The 20,762-nt window shown below is 28.6% G+C and overlaps 1 protein-coding gene across 2 annotated transcripts; it reads right to left on the reverse strand.

Moving 5' to 3' along the window:
- Nucleotides 1–8,071: 8,071 nt before the first annotated feature.
- LOC142319037 (uncharacterized) lies at nucleotides 8,072–14,958 on the reverse strand. 2 transcript variants are annotated; one of them, XM_075355865.1, is made up of 3 exons: nucleotides 14,790–14,958; nucleotides 10,180–10,683; nucleotides 8,072–9,497 (listed from the first exon to the last, which is right to left on the reverse strand). In XM_075355865.1, the coding sequence occupies exon 3, from the start codon at nucleotides 9,490–9,492 to the stop codon at nucleotides 8,080–8,082; it is 1,413 nt and encodes a 470-aa protein (XP_075211980.1). In that variant the 5' UTR covers nucleotides 9,493–9,497; nucleotides 10,180–10,683; nucleotides 14,790–14,958; the 3' UTR covers nucleotides 8,072–8,079. The 2 variants fall into 2 exon arrangements, with proteins under 2 accessions (XP_075211980.1, XP_075211979.1); XM_075355864.1 differs by lacking the exon at nucleotides 10,180–10,683.
- Nucleotides 14,959–20,762: the final 5,804 nt, after the last annotated feature.

Consider the following 20,762-nt stretch of genomic DNA (forward strand, 5'->3'; position numbering starts at 1 on the left):
ACGGCAGACTGTAGTCGCCAGATCATCACGCCACTCTACGTCACAAGCTGCTCCCTCGAGCACTGTATCTAGTGTCTTCTAACCAGTATGCACTCATACCTGACCCAAAGTGGTCATGTCTGGATGGACTCTCTCAATTCTTGATTGAATGAACATTACTGTAAGTTTTATTTAGTTTAGTTTTTCTCTATTTAACTTAACGTTAAGTTATAAGTTACAAGTGTTATGTTACAATATTATTTTAAACCACCAATATGACGTACAATTAAACAATCCTTCAATAATCAACAAGGTGTTGTCTTCATTCATCACCTATGAACACATACAGTCCACCCTCGCTCTAAAATCTACCACAACGCTGTTAACCAAGGGTGTACCGTCGACATTGGAAAACGTTTATTGGTCATCCGGCCTGGAGGACCATAAAACATATGTTATGAACGATCTTGCCTTAAGACTGTTAACATGTTGTGGTAGATTTTAGAGCGAGGTTGGACTGTATAATCATAGGTGTTGAAATGAAACAATGCCTTGTTGCTTATTGAATTGTTCTTTAGTCATCTTGACATTGTGATAACGTGTAATTGAACATTTAATACATAACTTTACACATATAAACTTAATAACATATAACATACTAATAAACTAAGCATTCATCCGGACTGAAAGTGCATACGACCACTCTGGATCAGATTCAAGCGCAAATGTGTACAAGTTGCTATGTCATAATGACCACTCCTTGTGGTATTATGATGTAGCAAGGTGGCGTGATCAGATCAAGTATTTTAAACAGAGAGTCCTTATGAATGGAGTCATGTGCTTTTTTGAAATCTACAACACTGTTATTTAACTCTGGTTAAAGCTTTGTTCAGTGCAGTTTCTTTCAGGTCTGAATCCATTTTGATATTTTCCCAACTCTTTTTCTGTTATTGGTTGTATTGTCTAATAAGGCTTTCAATAATATTTTGTATGGGACTGATAAAAGAGAAATTCCTTTGTAGTTATTCTGATTTATTTTATATTCAGATTCCTTCTAGTCTGTAGATATTTCTCGTGTTTCTCAAATTACTTTAAAGAGATTTTACACAGATCTTTAGAGGTATATTTTAGTATTTCTGTCACTATATTATCTTCACTACTCATTTTTTATTTTTTAGATTATTAATTGTTTAATTTCTTCAGAGTTGGGAGCTGGAAGGGAGGGCTTCTCTTTTTTATTACTTTTAAAGGTGTAATGTTTCTGTAGGTTCTGGGCAACTTAACAAGTTTTCAGAGTATTTTGCTAAAGAATTTAAGTTATTTCTCCCTTTTCATTTTTAAAATTAGTGCGCATCAATTGATATCCATTTAATTTATTTTTGAAAGTCTGGTAGAAATCTCTAGTGTTGTTTTTCTTAAAACCTTGTTTGTGGGTTTCTAGTTTCTAGTTGTTGTGTTCCATATTTTCTCTTTTCTGCTCTGATTATTTTACAGACATCTCTTTTGACTTCTAGCCACTCTTCTTTGTTCTTATCATTTGGTTTAGAGTTATGTTTTTCTTTCTTTTTTTGATGCTTTTTCACATTCTTCATTCCACCATTATGTTTTTTATTTTTATTTCTAGAGAATGATTCTTCTACTGATTTTACTATTTCAGTTTTAAAATTTTCCCAGTCATTCTCTGTAATTTTAGCTTTTTTTATTTTTAAGTTTATATAATGATTTTTTGCTTATATTTTTTCTTGTATCAAATCTTCTAAGGTTTGATTTGGTTTTTAAGAAGAAATCTAAATTTTATTTGTGTTTGATAGCAGTCTGAATCAAAATTACTTCTTCTGACTTTAGTGTTTAAAATTTCATGTTTTCTTTGGAGATTCCAATACGATCAATTTGAAATTCTTTCAACGTAGGATTCGGTGGATCTCCAGGTTTTACTCTTTTTTGGGGACTTCTTTAATCTTGTTTTCATTAGTCTTAAATTAAAGATTTTACACAAGTTAATTAGTCTATTGTCATTTTCACTATTCTTTTTATGGGCTGAGTATTTCCCTTTAATTTCCTCATCAAATTTTTTTCCTATTTGGGTATTAAAATCTATTAAATTTTTTATTTGCTTTTGTGTAATTTCTCATTTACGTTCTCTAAATTTTCCAAAATCCATCTGCTTTTTCTGGGTTTTTGATTACATTGATAAACATAATTTTTGTTTCCTAACATTTGATACATGATTTTAATGGTTTTTGATGCTGAAAACGAATACGAACTCAGAATCTTTCTATCACCCCCATTTTTGAAAAATTTTTAAATTTTGATTAAAAGATTTTTTTCATTTTTCAACTAATAGTTAGTTATAGTTTAGTTCTACTACTGAAGAGTGAGTCTTCATGGATAAGATTAATGTCTGTGCAGGTCAAAACATGTAGCTGAAAATACAGCTGTGTTGTTTGTATCAAGTACTGGATTAGGAATGAATTAATTTTGTTCCAGTCTTATTGCTGTCTTAAGTTTGCTAACAGTGCAGTGTAATAAAGCCTTATGATGTGGATGCCAAGTACTGGATTAGGAATGAATTAATTTTGTTCCAGTCTTATTGCTGTCTTAAGTTTGCTAACAGTGCAGTGTAATAAAGCCTTATGATGTGGATGCCTTTTGTTATGTATGTGGTGAGTTTACCGTAAAATCAAATAGAAAAACATTATACCTTTAATTAAAAGAGCATATCCTTTGTACTTTCAATGTAAAATTGGTGTTCAGGATAAAATGTGGGTTCCTCATGTAGTATGCACTAATTGTTCTGTATATTTAAGAGAATGGCTGAAAAGTACACAGAAGGCTTTGCCATTTGGTATACCTATGGTTTGGTGTGAACCAAAGGATCATGTAACCAATTGTTACTTTTGTGTAACAAGTGTGTCTGGAATTTCTAGAAAATCTAAACATACTTTAAAATAAACTTCATTGCAATCTGCTATCAGGCCTCACAGTGAAATTATTCCAGTCCTGAGCCACCTGTGAATGTATGTTTCAAAAGCAGTGATGAAGAATCGGGCAGTACTGAAGAAGACAACAATGATTTTTATTTTGAATTATCTTCAAATAAGCCACATCTTATATCACAAGGTGAATTAAATGACTTGGTTAGGGATTTAAATTAATAAAAAAATCAAGCTGAACTGTCAGGATCAAGGCTGCAAGGTTGGAATTTACTTTTTAAAAAATACAAAAATTTCGAGGCCGACAAAAGAACTTTCTAAGTAGTTTATTGCACAAATATTGATGCGCTTATGTTGCACTTAGGACAAGTTCATAAACCTGAGGACTAGTACCTTTCATAGATTTGTCCAAGTATAGTTTGAAAGTGGTTCTACTATACAACTGTAAAATATCCTTTGATACCAATCATTTATGGTATTAATTTGAAAGAGACATACGATGTGATGAAACACATTCTTGAAAAGATAAATTAAAAAAACATGTGGTCATTTGAAAGTTGTAGCTATTTTGTTAGGCATGCAGTCAGGCTATACTAAGTACATGTGTTTTCTTTGTGAATGGGACAACCAAGCTAGGGATAAACATTATGTTACCAAAAAACTCCAAATGAGAAAAATAGTATTCATGAACCCAAAAAAATATTTTTTCCTCCTCTCAATATCAAGCTAGGACCAATGAAACATTTTGTAAAAGCAATGAACAAGGATAGTCCTGTATTTTTGTACATCAGTAAAAATTTCCGAATGTAAGTGAAGGATAAATTAAAAAAGGGATATTTGTTGGTACTCTAATAAGAGAGTTTGTCAAAGATTATGTATTTAACTCAATGTAAACAATGGAGAAAGTGCAGCTTGGGCTTTATTTAAAGATGTTTGCAAAACTTTTCTTGGCAAACAAAAATAAGACAATTACCTCCATATTGTTAATCAACTTCATACAGAGCTATGGAATGTATTTTTGAAAATATATTTCCTCCACTCACATCTGGATTTTCACCCAGACAACCTCGGAGACGTAAGTGACTAAGACTGTGAACATTCCACAAAGACATTTCGGTGATTGGAAAGCTGCTCTAAAGGGAAATGGAAACGGGATACTAACATGCTAGCCGATTACTGTTGGACATTAATTCAGGATGTGCCTGAGGCTATTTATAAAAGAAATGCATCAGCGAAATCAATCTAACAAAGATATGGCCATGCAAAGTTTTACATTTTATATCTTTTTTGTTTAATCGTAACTTATTTAAAACCAAGGTGACAGAAAAGTTGTATTTACAAAACTGTGATGTACGCAAAAGGCAGTTCAAGAAATTGTATCACACTTAACAAATTTTTTTTGTCAAATTGAGAAAAATTAACAAATTTTTGTTGGAATTAGTGTTATCTTGATTAATCGGGGCACGACAATTATATCATAATATTTATTTTTACATTTAATTGTTAAAATATATAATCTGTTGTTAGGCGATTCGCGTATAATTATATTATTTTCGTAAAACTTATCAATTAAAACTACTGTGCCAAACATTATTAGGTTAGAATTTTGCAAGCTTTCGGCTCGTTTATCTTTAATATTTTTAAGTTTTCAAAAGGAAAATTATTTTCATTCCTGAACCTTGTTTCTTGGATTGCGCAAATTTCGATATGAAATTAATATTTTTGTTAGTTCTATTTATTTTCCGGTATTAATTAGAGAATTCACATTAAGTGTTCCTAAAAAGTATTTTCTTTTCAATTTTAATTTTTTATCTAGATTTACAGAATTCTTCGATAAATTCATCATGCTTTACTTATCTAGCTCCGCAGAATCCGAGTTAGGCAGTCACGTACTTTTGTAGGGTGGATTGTGATAATCACCTGTGGTTATAGGAAAAGACCTTTCCGTCTTTACAATGATTTTTTAATTTTTTTCAAAATCCTCTTGAGAATTTTGACAGTAGGACTGCGGTTATGAGCTGTAGAATTCTCTAGATAAGTTCATTGGAAAATATGATACTATACGCCGGCACCACCTGATAGCAGTCCTCCTGCCTATTGGCCCTTATAAAATCTTAAAAGTTTTTCGGAACGGAGAATTCACGGCGTACTATTTATTTTATCATAACAATATTTAATTAAAAAATTTAAATAGTTTAATTACTGAAAACAATAAATTAAAAAAAAAGAATTTATAAAACGTATTATAAATTTAGAGTAGTAAATCAGCTGTTGCTTTGCAACGATGCAAGTTATTAACTTATTTTGGCTTCTTATTTCAACATACAACAACAACAGTATTGAATTGCTCTAAATTAATAATGTCTGAAAATTCAGTTGTAGCAGTTCAAATCTTTGTTCTAAATATTTGTTGAATTATTTTTATTTTTGCTGATTCGTTTAGTTTTATCAAACAATAATGCATCATTTAATTGAAACCGAAATAGTACCTTCGTTGTGACTGAACTAGTTATGCATTATTATTAGTGTTGTTTATTATTGTGGAGGCTGTATTATTAGTGTTCGGGATATTAATTACAACATTAACTGTGTAAAAATTATTATTGGATGCAATTCTGAAGATAATTTGAAGTAAAAACATTACTATGGCGTTTTACCTTGTTTTGTTAACACGATTATTCTGTTTTGCAAATTTGATTGCTCGTAATTCGAAAACTAAGATATTTGTACAGAAATGGTTTTCGTGTTTCTTTTTCTCATGAAAATTTACGTTGAAATCGTGTTTTGCATATCCCCACTTACTATTTCAAAAAAAGTTTGATTCAGGATTGCGAACAAAAATTTCTAACCTAAGTAAAGTAATAATAATTTAATAATTATGTAGATCTGCATTTGTTTTTTACCTCCTATAGTATCCTCAGTTTTGAAATATGAAGCCATTTCCATACTTGTTCATCACTATATAATGAAAATTGTCTTCAGATCAAAGTGTAAAAAAAAGAATGAAATATTTTATGGATAGGTTTAAACTTTATTGCTGTTATTATTCTACAATTATTTTGCTGGTTCATAAATTTCATTCTGTTGCATTATATTTAAATTTATAAATATATGAAGTATATTAAAAAAAAACTAACTTTTTCAAAAGGTACATCCAAACTTAACATTGCCCCCAATACAATCTCAGTTGGAATGCATTCTGATATGTTTTGTGGAATTGCCTACAGGTTTTATAGCAGTTTATTTTTAATCTACCCCATTGTTCTTAACAGCATTCTTTTGGATGCTTTTATGTAACTGTAAGAAGTCCACAGATAATCAAATAATATAATAGAGGACTGGATCACAATAATTCTGTTAAGTGCCAAAAGTTGTGCAGTATACTCATGTTTTGTTTGTCCACACTTCGGCTTCTTTTCCAGTTATATTACTTCAAATAAAACCTTTTACTGATGTACAATGAATGACACCATTCCAGTCAAAAAAGAGAATGAACATCACCTTCACATTTTAATAACTTAAACGTGCTTTTTTTAGTATCTGCAACAATTTCCCCACCTACTGCAAATGAGTGCTTTTGTTATAACTATAAACCTGTGTTTCATCTCCTCTTACAACACCTTTCTTTCACTACTCCATTTAACTGATTTAAAAGTCATGGATTATTATGTTAAATCCTGCCTTTTAAAATTAATCATAGGGCCAAAATAGCCTCATTGCATCTTTACTTATCTTTTATATATGTTACATTGTTTACCTACACAACAATTACTGCCAACCTCAAATCCTGACTTGCTGAGTCAAAAGTATAATAAAGCAGTATGTTCAGTCTCATACTTGTGTAGATACTTATATCTATGTTAAATAAATTTACAACTAACATCCTGTAGATTTATGGATATCATACAATACATTCATTTAATAAAAACATTTAATGTCAGACTATTTATTTTTCATCCACGGATTAATACAATCAGCGTGCAGATGTTTTAAGGAAAATTGGACTGCACATTGCTTATCTGAATTCTGGTGCTTGTGGGTTATTTTGTTACGTTATCTTTTCATTTATATATGCAAAAACAAAATTAATTTTTAAGAGAATGGTTATTGCCTTGGCCAGGATGTAATTGTTTATGAGTGTTTAATGTTTTATTTATGCCGTAATGTATCTTCAAACTCACTTGAATTCGTTTTTGAAAATCAGTTCATTCAAATTTTAGTAAATTGAATCGAAGAGAAATACCTTTTTGATTTATTATATTTGGCAGTTAGCAGTTAGCATAATGCATTGTGCATTAAATAAAAAAAAGAGTATTGATAGATATAAAATATAGTAACAAAAAAATGCTGTTTCTAATGTAGTTAATATTGAAAATTTTGAACAGAAACAAATTAAATGAGCCCTACTGGAAAATAATTTAATTGGCACTATACACAATAAATAACTTTTATTTCACTGAATGTATGTTATAATAATCAAAATTAGTAAACTGTAATCATATTGATAACAAAAGCATAAATTGTAAGTAATGTTTGTTGAAAAAAATCCTAGAATTGGAAATAATTAAACTAAACAAACTATCTCTTTTTTGCCAGCTTCTTTCTGTGCACAGAAATGCCTCAGTTTCTGTGCCTGAAAGGAAGTGGCCTCCCCTTCTGTCCACAAATGACAAATACTAATGAAATGTTGAAAAGAGAGTTAATTGACTGAAAGTTATAAAACATTTACTTGCCTAGCTATAGATAATTTACCTGTTCAATTGTTATTTATATCAAATTAGGTTATTGCTCCAAAACATTTAAGTGTAATTGTATTTATTTTTTCTTTTTAAAAATTATCTATTTTTTTAAAAATGTTTTACTTTATGAAAAAAAATTATATTTTCAAGTTAAAATGTGGTGATCGTATAAAGTTTAGGGCTTATATAAAATCATAATTGCTGCTAAAATTGATACATGCCTATTTGCCAGTAAATATCAAGAAAAAGTTATTTATATTTTTGCAGGAATTTAAATTTATTTTGCAACATGATCTTTTTCTTATTTTAGCATATTGGTGACAAATTATAAATCATTTTATTTATAAAATAATCATTCTGTATTTATTTAGTGCAGTTTTGTGAATAATAAGATTTTATATTGTTATTTGTTTAAATAACTTATTTATTTACTCCCGTAAGATATTTATTCCAAAATAAAAGACAATAATTTGTGGTACAATATGGCTTGTTTCTCTATCCATATCCATAACCAAGGTGGCATAAAAATAACTATTTAGCAATCTAGTGTAACATAAATGTGTCTGTTCACTTATTGTATACAACTGCTTTCCTTTTTTCCAGTCCCATACTTCAAATGACGCTGTTTTAGCTATTAACAATAAATCACCTGGACACACCTCTATGAAATTAAATGAACTGTTTATGTCAATTTCTTTTATAATTTTATCAATTTTTGATGACCATATAGTAATTGTATTTTTTGATGATCTGTAGATAACTATATCATTTATTACACAACACTGAATGTATGTTTCTTTTGGTAAAAAAGTTGTTTGTAAAATGCGACCATTAAAATCCCATACTTTTAATACTGTTCTATTTGCATCACATGGGCAGACACTTACAACTAACAATTTATTGACAATTAATCTCGGATGAACATCATCTACAGCAGCTTCAGAATTATCAGGGTGTAGCTCAAGTGTCCATGTTCCTCTTTTCATGTCATACGCACGAATCTTGAATTGTTTATCTTTGTTTTGAAGAATAAAAATATGCGATGATGCTATTTTAATATCCAAAATTCTAACATCTGTTTCATATATTTCTACAAAAGTTAAAAATTCCCATGGTTTTAAAAGCCAAATAAATATTTTCTTATCGTCTTGAATTACTGCCAGATAATTTTCATTTACTTCTGCTTTGTGCTCATGTTCTTGTTCGTAAATTTCTGAAATTGCTTCTGAGCAGTTTTTTTCTTCAGCTTTACCTTTATATAAATGTAAAATTTTTAATCTCTCATACATTTTAGATTGTGAATCTTTTTTTAAAATTTGTATATAATTTCCTGTTAAGTAAATAATAAATTTTTTATTTACTTTTATATCAAATTGATAACAGTATTTACATACATTATTTGTAATTCTCTGGTGAATTTTAGCATCATTTGTTATATCCCAGATATTTATTCCATCTCGTCTTGGTAAAATTAGAAATTCACCGTCTGAATCTAACGATGTAAAATCTAAAAATGTTGTATTAAAATTCGGTAACATAAAACTATGCGATATATCTTCATCTGAAAATTTATAACACATATAAAAACCTTTACACCAATTTTGATTTAACCAGTATAAATTACGCCAACTTTTTATATTGATTGCTGTATTCAAAAACCATCCACGATCAATGCATAGTCTACGCCAAATATTCTCCTGATCCAGTTTTTTTTTCCATTGTTTACAAACTTTGCTACAGTTTAAAATATCTATGCCATCTAAATGCCTAACTAATTCTTCGATCAGTTCCAGTGGAAGGTAGCTAATGAAATCTACCTTGTATTCTGTATCGATGCACATCTTATCTGAAACAAAAAATTAAAAAAACAATGGATGTAATAAAGCATTAGTTTATATGTACCATGTTTCATACCGGATATTGTGGGTTTGAATCCTGATCAGGCACAGCATTCTGAAAATTACACGCCGTTAAGTAACTTTAATATTATGTTTATTAATCAGTAAGAATCAGTATCCTGTTAATGATAATAATAATTAATGTTAATAAAAGTGTTTTTCCTATTAATAATTTTTTTTAATCTTTACAGAACATAGAAAAAATCTTATGGTCGATTAAAAATACAGTTTTCAAGTTATCTATTCTACTCAAACATTACTAAAGTAGATTTAATAAAACATTCCATACAGAAGATTTTGACCACAATAAGAACGTTAATGATTGTATTAATTCTGATATTTTTATTTAAATGAATTGCAGTGTATGTTATACCACAATTAAGAAAATATTCTAAAATACGTGTACTGACCAGAAGTACATTATTAAAAAATATATCTCAAAAGTAGCTTAAGCAGCTTTAATTAAATTTTACTTATTTACTACGTACAATTTAAATTTTGTTTTAGATAATAAATAAAATGCAATTCTGTAATGTAATCAGTGATTAATTTAATTTTTAAAAAAATTACCTCCAGTTTTCAAAAGTTAAAGTTTCTTACATTTGTAAGAAACTTACATTTGTAACTTACGTTATGTTCATGTGCATCTATCTTAATTCAGTGATGTTCTTGGAGCCTTCTTCCATTCACATCTTGAAAAAAATATGGCGCACTGTACTTTGGCCTAATTTTTTTTCGTAAATGTGATTTTCATTGCCAATTTTTTGGCCAGCTATAATCATTTATATTGTTAAGTTGATTATACTATTTTAACTAGTTTATCCCAATAATTGTTTTTAATCAATCAGCTTCTTGTGATTTGCTCCATCCAATATACATATAGTACCTTATGATAAATAATTCTGTTGCTTCCAACCTTTGTGTATTTTATTGATGTTATCTGTTTTTTAGCTCTATAGAAATAATTGAGACTCTCACAAATCCCTGATTTGAAAATTTAGTAACTTCAAAAGTGGCTGTGGGTGTAGTTTTTATAACTTATTATTTCCTTTTGCTCATATCCTTCAACCAGGTAATTTTTCTTTTCTACTACACTTATTAATATTATGAAATCTCTCCATCTTTTAGCATTATCTGAAAGAAGAAAATATTTGTTAGAAGATAATAATAATCTTCTAACAAAAAGGTGTCGGCAATCTTTCTGTAGTTTAGTTCATTTCATCTTTGCTATAGTTTTGACATTTATTAAGGTTTCTCTTAAATAATCTAGGTGACCAACACAATTCTTATATTGTTTTTTTGTTGATTTAATTTATTTAGCTTTGACAACTTATTGTTGTGTACATATCTGAAAAAGTTTGTAGTTTTTGATTTAGTTTAATTTTTTAAATGTGACATTTTTGGCCTTTTAAGTACATTATCTAAATTGAGCAGTGCAGATAATGTACATTTTGATAATATTTGAATTAAAATGTTTGTTTTTATTTTGAAATGGCAAGTGGATAGAGACTGAATAAATTTTTAGTATATAATTCAACTACGCTATTTATATAATAATGATTTGGCTTTCATCAAATTTCAAATAAAAAATACTTCACATTTTAGGATTTAAGTATATACTGAACCCTGAATATCAACCATACATTTTCAAAACTTCATTTGTTTAATCTGGCAAGATTAACTTTTGTTATGGACTAACCATCTGAGAATAAAATTATTAAACTTTTATGATTCTTTTTTCCTTTAACTTACATAAGTCTTTCAAAATTAACTCTTCACCAGTCATTAAAATTCTTAGTTTTGAATGAACAAATTATAAATATTTTTAAACTTGTTGTTTTAAGCCTATTATTTTTTCTGCTAAGATCACTATAATTTCTACATACTCACATATATATAGAAATCTGTAAACTTTTTTTTTAGTCTTCGGAACGACGGTCAGGTACTGTTTAGAGGATGAGATGAAATGGCAATTTTGAAGTGTGTAAAACTGCCTTGGCTGACTGGGATTCAAACCCAGGACCTCTGGATGAAAGGCCGAGAAGCTACCACTCGTGCCACAGAGACCAGCCAAAAATCTTTAAACTAGTAAAATCTTTTTTATGACTTGCAGCAAAGATTGCTTTGAAGTCACTAACTAATATGTTGGAATAAAGGATAAATCATTTAATTCCACCTTTCCTTATATGTGCTTAAAGAAAATCCATTCTGTTATTGATAATCCCCTCAAGAAATAGCAGTAACTTCAACTTCTTTTATAATTCATTGCTTCCTTAATGATACTCTTATTGCTACTCTTAGCAATATACTCTTATTGCTTTAAACAAAAAAATGTTTGGAAAGTAAAAATCTTGAGTTAGCAAAATCCAGCACTTAATGAATTAAATAAATCAACTAAGTTAAAAAAATATATAACATTATCTTTAGTAAAAGAATGTATTGAACTCTTTTATATTTTTCAGACCCATTAAATATATTTTGGGCAGTGCGGGTAATAAATATGAACTTTAATTCAGCCTGCTACAAAACACACTTTGCTTTTTCTTGAACAGTAAACATGGTAACAAACTAAACACACCTCAGCACTCGGCAACTATACAAAAACTAGCATGGTGGCTTGAACTGCTCTTATACATACTTTTGGGTTGGAGGCTATCAAGGCTACCAACATACTTCTCAAAACTTTTGTACTGCCATGATCTGAATTACATTCATATATTTTTGAAAAAAGTTTTAAAATCGATTTACTGCAATACAATAGTTTGCTATGGATTCTGTTGTGTTGTTGATAGTACCAATGACTAAAAAAAAACAGCTGTTACTATGTTTTTTATTGCATTTGAATTTGTTTTTATTGAGAGGTTATGTTTACACTAAAAATTTACTCTTGAAAAAATCTTATTTTTATTCAACATGTAAATCCAAATAATTAATATACTGTCTAAAATTAAATTTTCTTTCACATTATTCATGCACATATCTTTAATGTAAGTGCTCAAAATTTTTATTAAATATTTTTTAATATAAACTAAATTTTCTAACACTTATTTTCACCACCCTTAAATGGTGCAAAGATATTCCATAGGGGTTTCTTTGCACCAGTAATAAATCAAGCTATATGTGGTCTACATGGACTAAAAATGGTTAAAAAATGCTAGGGTATAACATTTCTTCCAGTGGATGGTTTGATGGAGCTGTTTAATGTGATCGGTTCGAGAGTATCCTAGTACCTAAACAAAAAAAAACTCTTAAGAAAATAAGTAATAATGTGTTATAATCTGTCAGCATCTTTTCACAATCTGGTTATTAGAATTATGCAAACTACACAATATTTCATTTGTTTGCTTTCCTCCCAATAGTATTAGATTAACACAACTACTGGGTATGACATTTCTCCACCCACTTAAAATGGCTTTGAGAAAAATCCTTTCTGAGTGGAAGGCATCAGATGATGGAATAAAAAATGGTACTATACAAATACAATATTTTCCTAAATAAAGTTAATTGAGACTGAAACCGAATGCTGTTGAAAACTTAAAAAGCAGGCTTTAAAAAATGTGGTATAGTACCGCTTAATGTTGAGGAATTGCCAGGCTCCCTCAAAAACATAATGATTCAGAAGTTCATGCTGCATTTTTGGATGTTTTAGAATAAAATTGGATGATCGACATCAACCTAGCAAACGATCAGGGATTACAAAAACTAAACATTGTTGCTGGAAAGAGTGTTTCAGAAGAGGAGATAGAAACTTTAAAAGCAGGAAAAGACTGTGTAAAACCATTTTGAAAATTAAAAAAAAAGAGATGTAATAACAGCTGTTCTATTACTCATGACGATGACATAGATGATGATTTTGCAGAAGTGCAGCAGAGAGAATTTGAGGTTAAAATGAAAGATAAACAAATTGAAACAGATATATTATTGATGAATTGTGGAGCTAAAACAGAAAAAGAAGTTTTGAAGCTGAATGATGTGATTTGGAAAGTAGGATAACATGTTCTATTTACTTATGAGGGGAATCTGCACCCTGGAAAAATAATAGTGAACATGAAGTGAAAAATAAAGTGAGTGAGATGAAGTAAAAATCAGCTCTGATATCCTCTTTAAAATCTTGGAAGTGGCCAGTGCCTGCAGATGTTATGTTATTCTTGGGAGGATTACATATTAGATAGCATCAATCCCCCTAAACTGATATCTAAGAGAGGATTTTATCGGGTATTGAAACTGGACAGGAAGTGGTGGAACTGAAAATAGAAAACTTTTATTTAGGTTTTTTATAAGTGGTTCTTATAATTGAGTGTTGATATACAATCATAAATTTTTTATGTTTTTTAAAATAACGTTTTTTATTTAAATGTACTAAATACATGTAATATTTGAATTGATAATAAAAAATGTTAAAATATATTTCTGAATTGTGTGCTAGTGTAATGTTGTACCTTATGTAGTACAACTTTGGTCCAGATGGTAGTCATTTAAATTACATTTGTTTTTATTCTGTGGTGCAAAGTAGTCCTTTGTATTGGTTTACTTTGCTCCAGTAAGAAATTACTATTATTAATTAGTTTATATAACAACTATTTGTGTTTTCTGGTATATTTCATTTTTGCTGCTACGGTTTTATTCTTAAATGTAAAAAAATTTATGTTCTTTGTGATGATTTAATAATCATAATTTTTTTTCTGTAGAGTTATTTGTGAAGCAGTATTACCCTAATAACGCATTTAAAAAATTGTACAACTTATTAAATCTATTTATTTTTTATGGAAAAATCAGATTTTGAAAGTAAATTAATTGTAATAAATTGAAATTATATTGGAAATAATTCTAAATTCTTATTAAATATTATTCTTAAACAAATTATGTGTTATTATTTGTAGATTCATTTTAAATCTACTTGTTTCCAATCAAGAATAGAACATTTTTTCACATTTGATGAGAAATTGTTTTAAACTAAAAAACCGTTTGCTTTTCATTAATGTTTAAATTTTAGATACAATTGTTTGTAATATTATTAAACACTGTGATAATATTTATCTGTTATTACAATATAATAGCTCTGTTTGTTGTGAAGAGTTATTCAAACTCTGTTTTTAGTTAATCAAACATAACCTTAAATGATAAACTGATTTTGAAAAGAAACTTATTACCATTCAAATTTTTTAAAGTTTATTGTCATTAATGCAATATATAACATTTGATTATATAATTGATGAATTAATTAAATTAGATAACGTTACCTGATTTGAAATTTAATTAACACTTATTGTGAATACTATTTCATGGCAAGTTTATTATTAAAGGTCAGATTAAAAATAAGTTTTTATATACAGACGTAAAACAGTAAATAAACTACTAATGTTCTTTAAGCATGATGTAAACTCTAGATCACAAAATCTGGTTTTCAAGGTCATTAACTGAGCCTTGTGCAATGTTCATTTACACAGCACATGAAATTCCCTATTATTCCCTTTGATAAAATTTTTATACATATTTTTTCCATCTAAAAAATTTATAATCTATTTACACATTTAATAAAACCAAACTATATTACATTTAATAAATGTAATACTATGCATTTATTATTTATTACTGTGGAAATGAATTGACTGCATATTAACACAAGTAAATGTTAATAAACTAATTAACATTATTAGTGGATTGTATTATAAAATAAACATATAATTTTCTGTAGTAAAATCTCTCTCTCTCTCTCTCTCTCTCTCTCTCTCTCTCTCTCTCTGTGTGTGTGTGTGTGTGTGTGTGTGTATGTGTGTACACCGATATAAAAATCATCTCTGTTATTGTATTACATTCAAATGTAGCTATTTTATTAGCAAAAAATTATTCTTATAATTTTATTAATTTATGTCTGATGAATATCCAATATATATTTGTATCTTTAAATCAAGTACTAAAATTCTTAAGTACTTTTTAATACTATTAAGATTTTGTTTATCCAGTTGTATTTCTTAATCGATTGTATGTACAGACACATTCAAACTCATTTATTTTATTTGAAGTTACTGTACAGAGTTTAACTGAACAATGTTATAAATAACAGTCTGATAGTTTACAAAATATAATTAAAAACGCATAAAAGAATGAATTAAAAATTGCATATTAACAAAACAAAAAAGTAAAATAAAAGAAAGCAACAATTCAGGAGCTGGGTGGAATAAGGATAATATAGCAAGAAGTTAATTTTGAGAAAATGATATTTGAAAGTTTATCAGTGTTATTTTTGAAACCAGAAGATATTTTTAGTTACATTAAAAACATATTTGCTACTTTTGTTTACAGTACTTATTATTTTAATGTAAAATATATCTTGTTATTACTTTAATTCTTGTTTTAATAATGCTATTAAGTATTACTCTTTCTCCATATAAGCAACGAAAGATGAACAATATACATAATATGCATGCAAAAATGAAACCCAATACAAAGAAAAAAAATACCATAAACACCTCATTAAATATTTTATTTTAATACTTTTATTATATTTTCTTTAAACTATGCTTAACTTTCTTCTGATACATATGGGAGCAATGATATAAAGTCTTTTGCTTTTGCTTCATTAATTTTGACCTTGATGAATAATTTTAAAATTATTTATAAAATCAGCATTCACAAATATATTTTTTTGAAATACTTTTTTAATTTGATGTATATTTTTAAATTTTAATGTATTTTTACAAGTTTTCAGTTACTAATTTTTTTTGTTTTTGAGAATATAACCTAAAGTTATGGTCACAGATATAATAGGAGTAATCTCATGCAGGATATATGCGTTCAATCTGCAAAGAAAACTGTTTTAAAACAAAGATAAAAAATATACAACATTAATACTTCTGTTCTGACTGCTAGCGTAATCTTAAAATAAAACTATCTTCTGCACTTAATTTTTTCTTCCATTATTTTGAATATGCAGTCAAATCATTGGACATATTACCTTGAATTCTTTCTGCCTTCTGTTTCCAAATAACAGTATATATCACATAATTGCTACTGTCATTATGGCAGTGCACATAAAAAATGTACAGCGAAAAGAACTGTTTGTGAAACTAGTAATTTACAATAACTTTTAGCAGTGGTCTATTCTGCGCAAAATCAAAATCCAAAAGAATATTGTAAAATCATTTTTAAACTGTAAAAAAATATTTTTTGTATCCTTATTCAACAAAATCTTCTGTTTATGTATATCACAGTTAAATCTATATTTATTATTTGTAACATTCTGAAAAAGTAACTGGCATTGATTAAAAATCAGAAATATCACTTCTTGGTTTGTGAAAACTAAATAAGGATTATGTACAGTAATGTTTGTGATACGAATATTTCATTGTTACTGACTGGTTAAACATATTCAAAGAATATATTTTAATCCACTTTGAATATATTTACTTTATTTACTCAGCTCCTCAATTATAATAAATAAATTGATACAAGGAAAAAAGTTTAAAAAGATAAATGTTTTGTGTTTATTTTAAAATAAAACTGAAAAAAAAAAATTTAAGTAATGGAGTGCATGATTTAAAACTAAAATTTTTTTTTTCTGATGAATTAATTAACCACAGAAGCTTGTATATGGGAATATGAAGATGGAAATTTATAGTGTATAAATAATTCAATGTCCAACTGGGATTCAAACCTGGGATCTCCATATGAAAGGCTGAGTCCAAACCTCTCCGCCATGAAGATTGGCAGTAAATTTGGCTAAAGAAATTTTTCAGATGATATTTTGAGTATCCACAATTCAAATTGTAAGTTATGCAAACAAGTACAATCAGTATTTGCTTCCATTCTTGTTATTACTCATAACTGTTTTTTTAAGATATTTTGAATGTGAGTATATCATAAAAGGGCAGTATAATGATTATCATTTTTATTTTTAGTATAACTAAATGATGTGTGCTATTTATATTTTAATTACATGAGCGATAAGAATTTTTTTAAAAATATGTTTATTTGTATTTACAAATGTTTGATAAGAGGTTATCCATTAATTACAAACGCTCAATATAAAATTATAATCATTTAAAATTGTAAACTTTTAAAATGATAAATTGAACCAAATTTTTATTAGTTCATTTTTGATAACTTACTTTAAACATTTTTGGTGATCTAAAAAGCCATAAAATGGGAAATCCTTAAATATCAAAATTAATTTTTTTATAAAATTGTGCCTAAGTAATCTTACAAATTTATTGATATAAAAATGTAAATATTGGTTTTTAATTTTTAAGCTATCAGATACATAAGGTAAGAATGGGTTATCTATATTTTGTAGATAAAAATCATATTAACTATGTTTAAATGAATCCACACACACTGAATATGCAAGTTTACGAATGAAAAAAAAATGAAAGTAAGTGCCTTACTAATTCATCTAAAAATACTAACAACAATTTCCTAATAATGGAAGAATAAATATCCTTCCTACTAATATAATAATAATAATAATACCAATACCCTAGTAATGTAATACATTCCTAGCTATTCAAGTCTTCCTTTATCAGTTATCCTTACTTTATTTTAATTATAAGGTACTTTTGTTTGTCTTCAGTCATCTGATTGGTTTGATGCAGTTCTCCAAGGTTCTCGTTTCATTTCGGTATACCCCCTACATCCTACATACCTAACAATTTGTTTTACATATTCCGAACGTGGCCTGCCTAAACAATTTTTTCCTTCTACCTGTCCCTCCAATATTAAAGAGACTATTCCAGGATGCCTTAAGTGGCCTATAAGTCTGTCTCTTCTTTTAGCTATATTTTTCCAAATGCTTCTTTCTTCATCTATTTGCCTAACACCTCTTCATTTGTCACTTTATCCACCCATCTGATTTTTAACATTCTCCTATAGCACCGCATTTCAAAAGTTTCTAATCTTTTCTTCTCAGATACTCCGATCGTCCAAGTTTCACTTCCATATAAAGCGACACTCCAAACATATACGTTCAAAAATCTTTTCCTGACATTTTAATTAATTTTTGATGTAAACAAATTATATTTCTGACTTAAGGCTCGTTTCGCCTGTGCTATTTGGCATTTTATATCGATCCTGCTTCGTCCATGTTTAGTAATTCTACTTCCCAAATAACAAAATTCTTCTACCTCCATAATCTTTTCTCCTCCTATTTTCACATTCAGTAGTCCATCTTTGTTATTTCTACTACATTTCATTACTTTCGTTTTGTTCTTGTTTATTTTCATGCGATAGTTCTTGCGTAGGACTTCATACATGCCATTTGTTGTTTCTTCTAAATCTTTATTATTCTCAGCTAGAATTACTATATCATCAGAAAATCGTAGCATCTTTATCTTTTCACCTTGTACTGTTGTTACTACAGTTCTAAATTGCTCTTTAACATCATTAACTACTAGTTCTATGTAAAGATTAAAAAGTAATGGGGATAGGGAACATCCTTGTCGGACTCCCTTTCTTATTACAGCTTTTTTCTTATGTTCCTCAATTATTATTGTTGCTGTTTGGTTCCTGTAATAAGGTACAATAAATTTAAATATTATAAATTAAATAAAACATTCTTGATTTTTTTATTTACATTAAATGCAACTTTACAGTTATTTTTTAATTTTTAACTACCAATAAAACTTATTTAAATTAGGATACCCAACTAAGAATCAGATGCACATGGTTTTCTATAGACCATCTAAGTAACACTGTCTTCTTGTAGTTTTTTGTAACTTAATTGATTCATAGTGTTATGATTTTAGCAATGAAAAAATTAGTGGGATGTGGTTGTTTTTCTGCAATACGTCATATCACTTTTTATAGTTAGAATTTGGAACATTAACAACTAGAAAGTTGTGATAAGAAGCAATGTTCACAAATGACTGAGGAAGAAATTGTAATTAATTTTTGAAATGCACATTTCATTAATGTGTGTATGGTAGTGTTATCATGGCTACTTGATTTGGCTCTCCAATTTTGGAACAAACTCCATTTCTCCTGTGGCATGAATTATCACTAAATAATCACCTTTATTATCTAAAGTCATTCACCACTACCACAGTCCACTTTGTGAACTAATGTGAAGTTAAAATATATGATTTGTCCAACAAGTGGAGCTTAATTTTTTTTATAATTAATGATTGTCCAAATTGCGAAGAACCAGCAAAACTCCTAAACTTCAACATCATCACCCCAATAACAACACCAGCAGAAAACATCAACCCCTCCCTACAATAAAAGAAGTCTACCAAGCACTCAGTGATTTGAATAATTACAAAGCACAGAGAGTAGATCAGAGACCTTTGTAGAGATCTGGAAACATGCAGGAAGATGGGCAAAAAATGTCCTTTATCAACAGATTGTCAATATCTGGATCAAAGAAGAAACTGCCAGAACACTGAACAACAGCCCTTGCCCACCTTCTACATAAAAAGGGTACAAAACCAACCCAAACATTACAGAGGAATCTCACTACTAGACACAACAAAATTCTTTAAAGAATCATCCTCAATAGGATCGGTTCACAATTTGAGAAAGAACTAGGAGAATAACAGGGCAGGGAGGTTTCACACCCTGGAGGAGCTGTCTGGACCAGAACATGAGTCTTAAGCTAATAATGGATTACAACAGGAAAAGAAACAGACATGGTGATAAAATTTGTAGATGTCAAGAAAGTTTATGACTGCATCAACAGGGAATCCCTATGAATCTGAGAGTAAAATTCCCTAAGTCGAAAGTAAAATTCAAAGTTTAGCTCTTTGAACTATTTGAAATCAAACAGGACTGTGCCTAGGTGATGTGCTGTCACTGCTATTATTCAACTGTGGTCTAGAAGTAGTAATGTGGGAATGGCTCAAAAAATGACCCCCAAAAGTTAAAATAGGGTGAAAAATCAAAACAAACTGTCTTTGTTTCACCGATGACTTGGCCCTGCTAGCAAACAACATCGATGAAGCTAAATAACAGAATTAGGTCTTCAAAACAATGCAAATAAAATTGGCCTCAAAATATCATTTAAAAAACAGAAATTACATCTCAAAAACCAACATGATTAAAAGAAGAATAATAATAAAAAATGCCTGTAAGTAAATGCAAAAATAAGACACTGCAACACAATTATAAGACCAGAAACCATTTATGTGGTAGAAACACTCGACAGACAGACTCCAGAAAATTGAAAGAAGAATTGGAAGAACCTGCATCAATAAAAAGTAACAGAAAGATGGACAAAACTC

Source organism: Lycorma delicatula, chromosome 2 (genome assembly GCF_047948215.1).
Source record: "Lycorma delicatula isolate Av1 chromosome 2, ASM4794821v1, whole genome shotgun sequence".
NCBI lineage: Eukaryota > Metazoa > Arthropoda > Insecta > Hemiptera > Fulgoridae > Lycorma > Lycorma delicatula.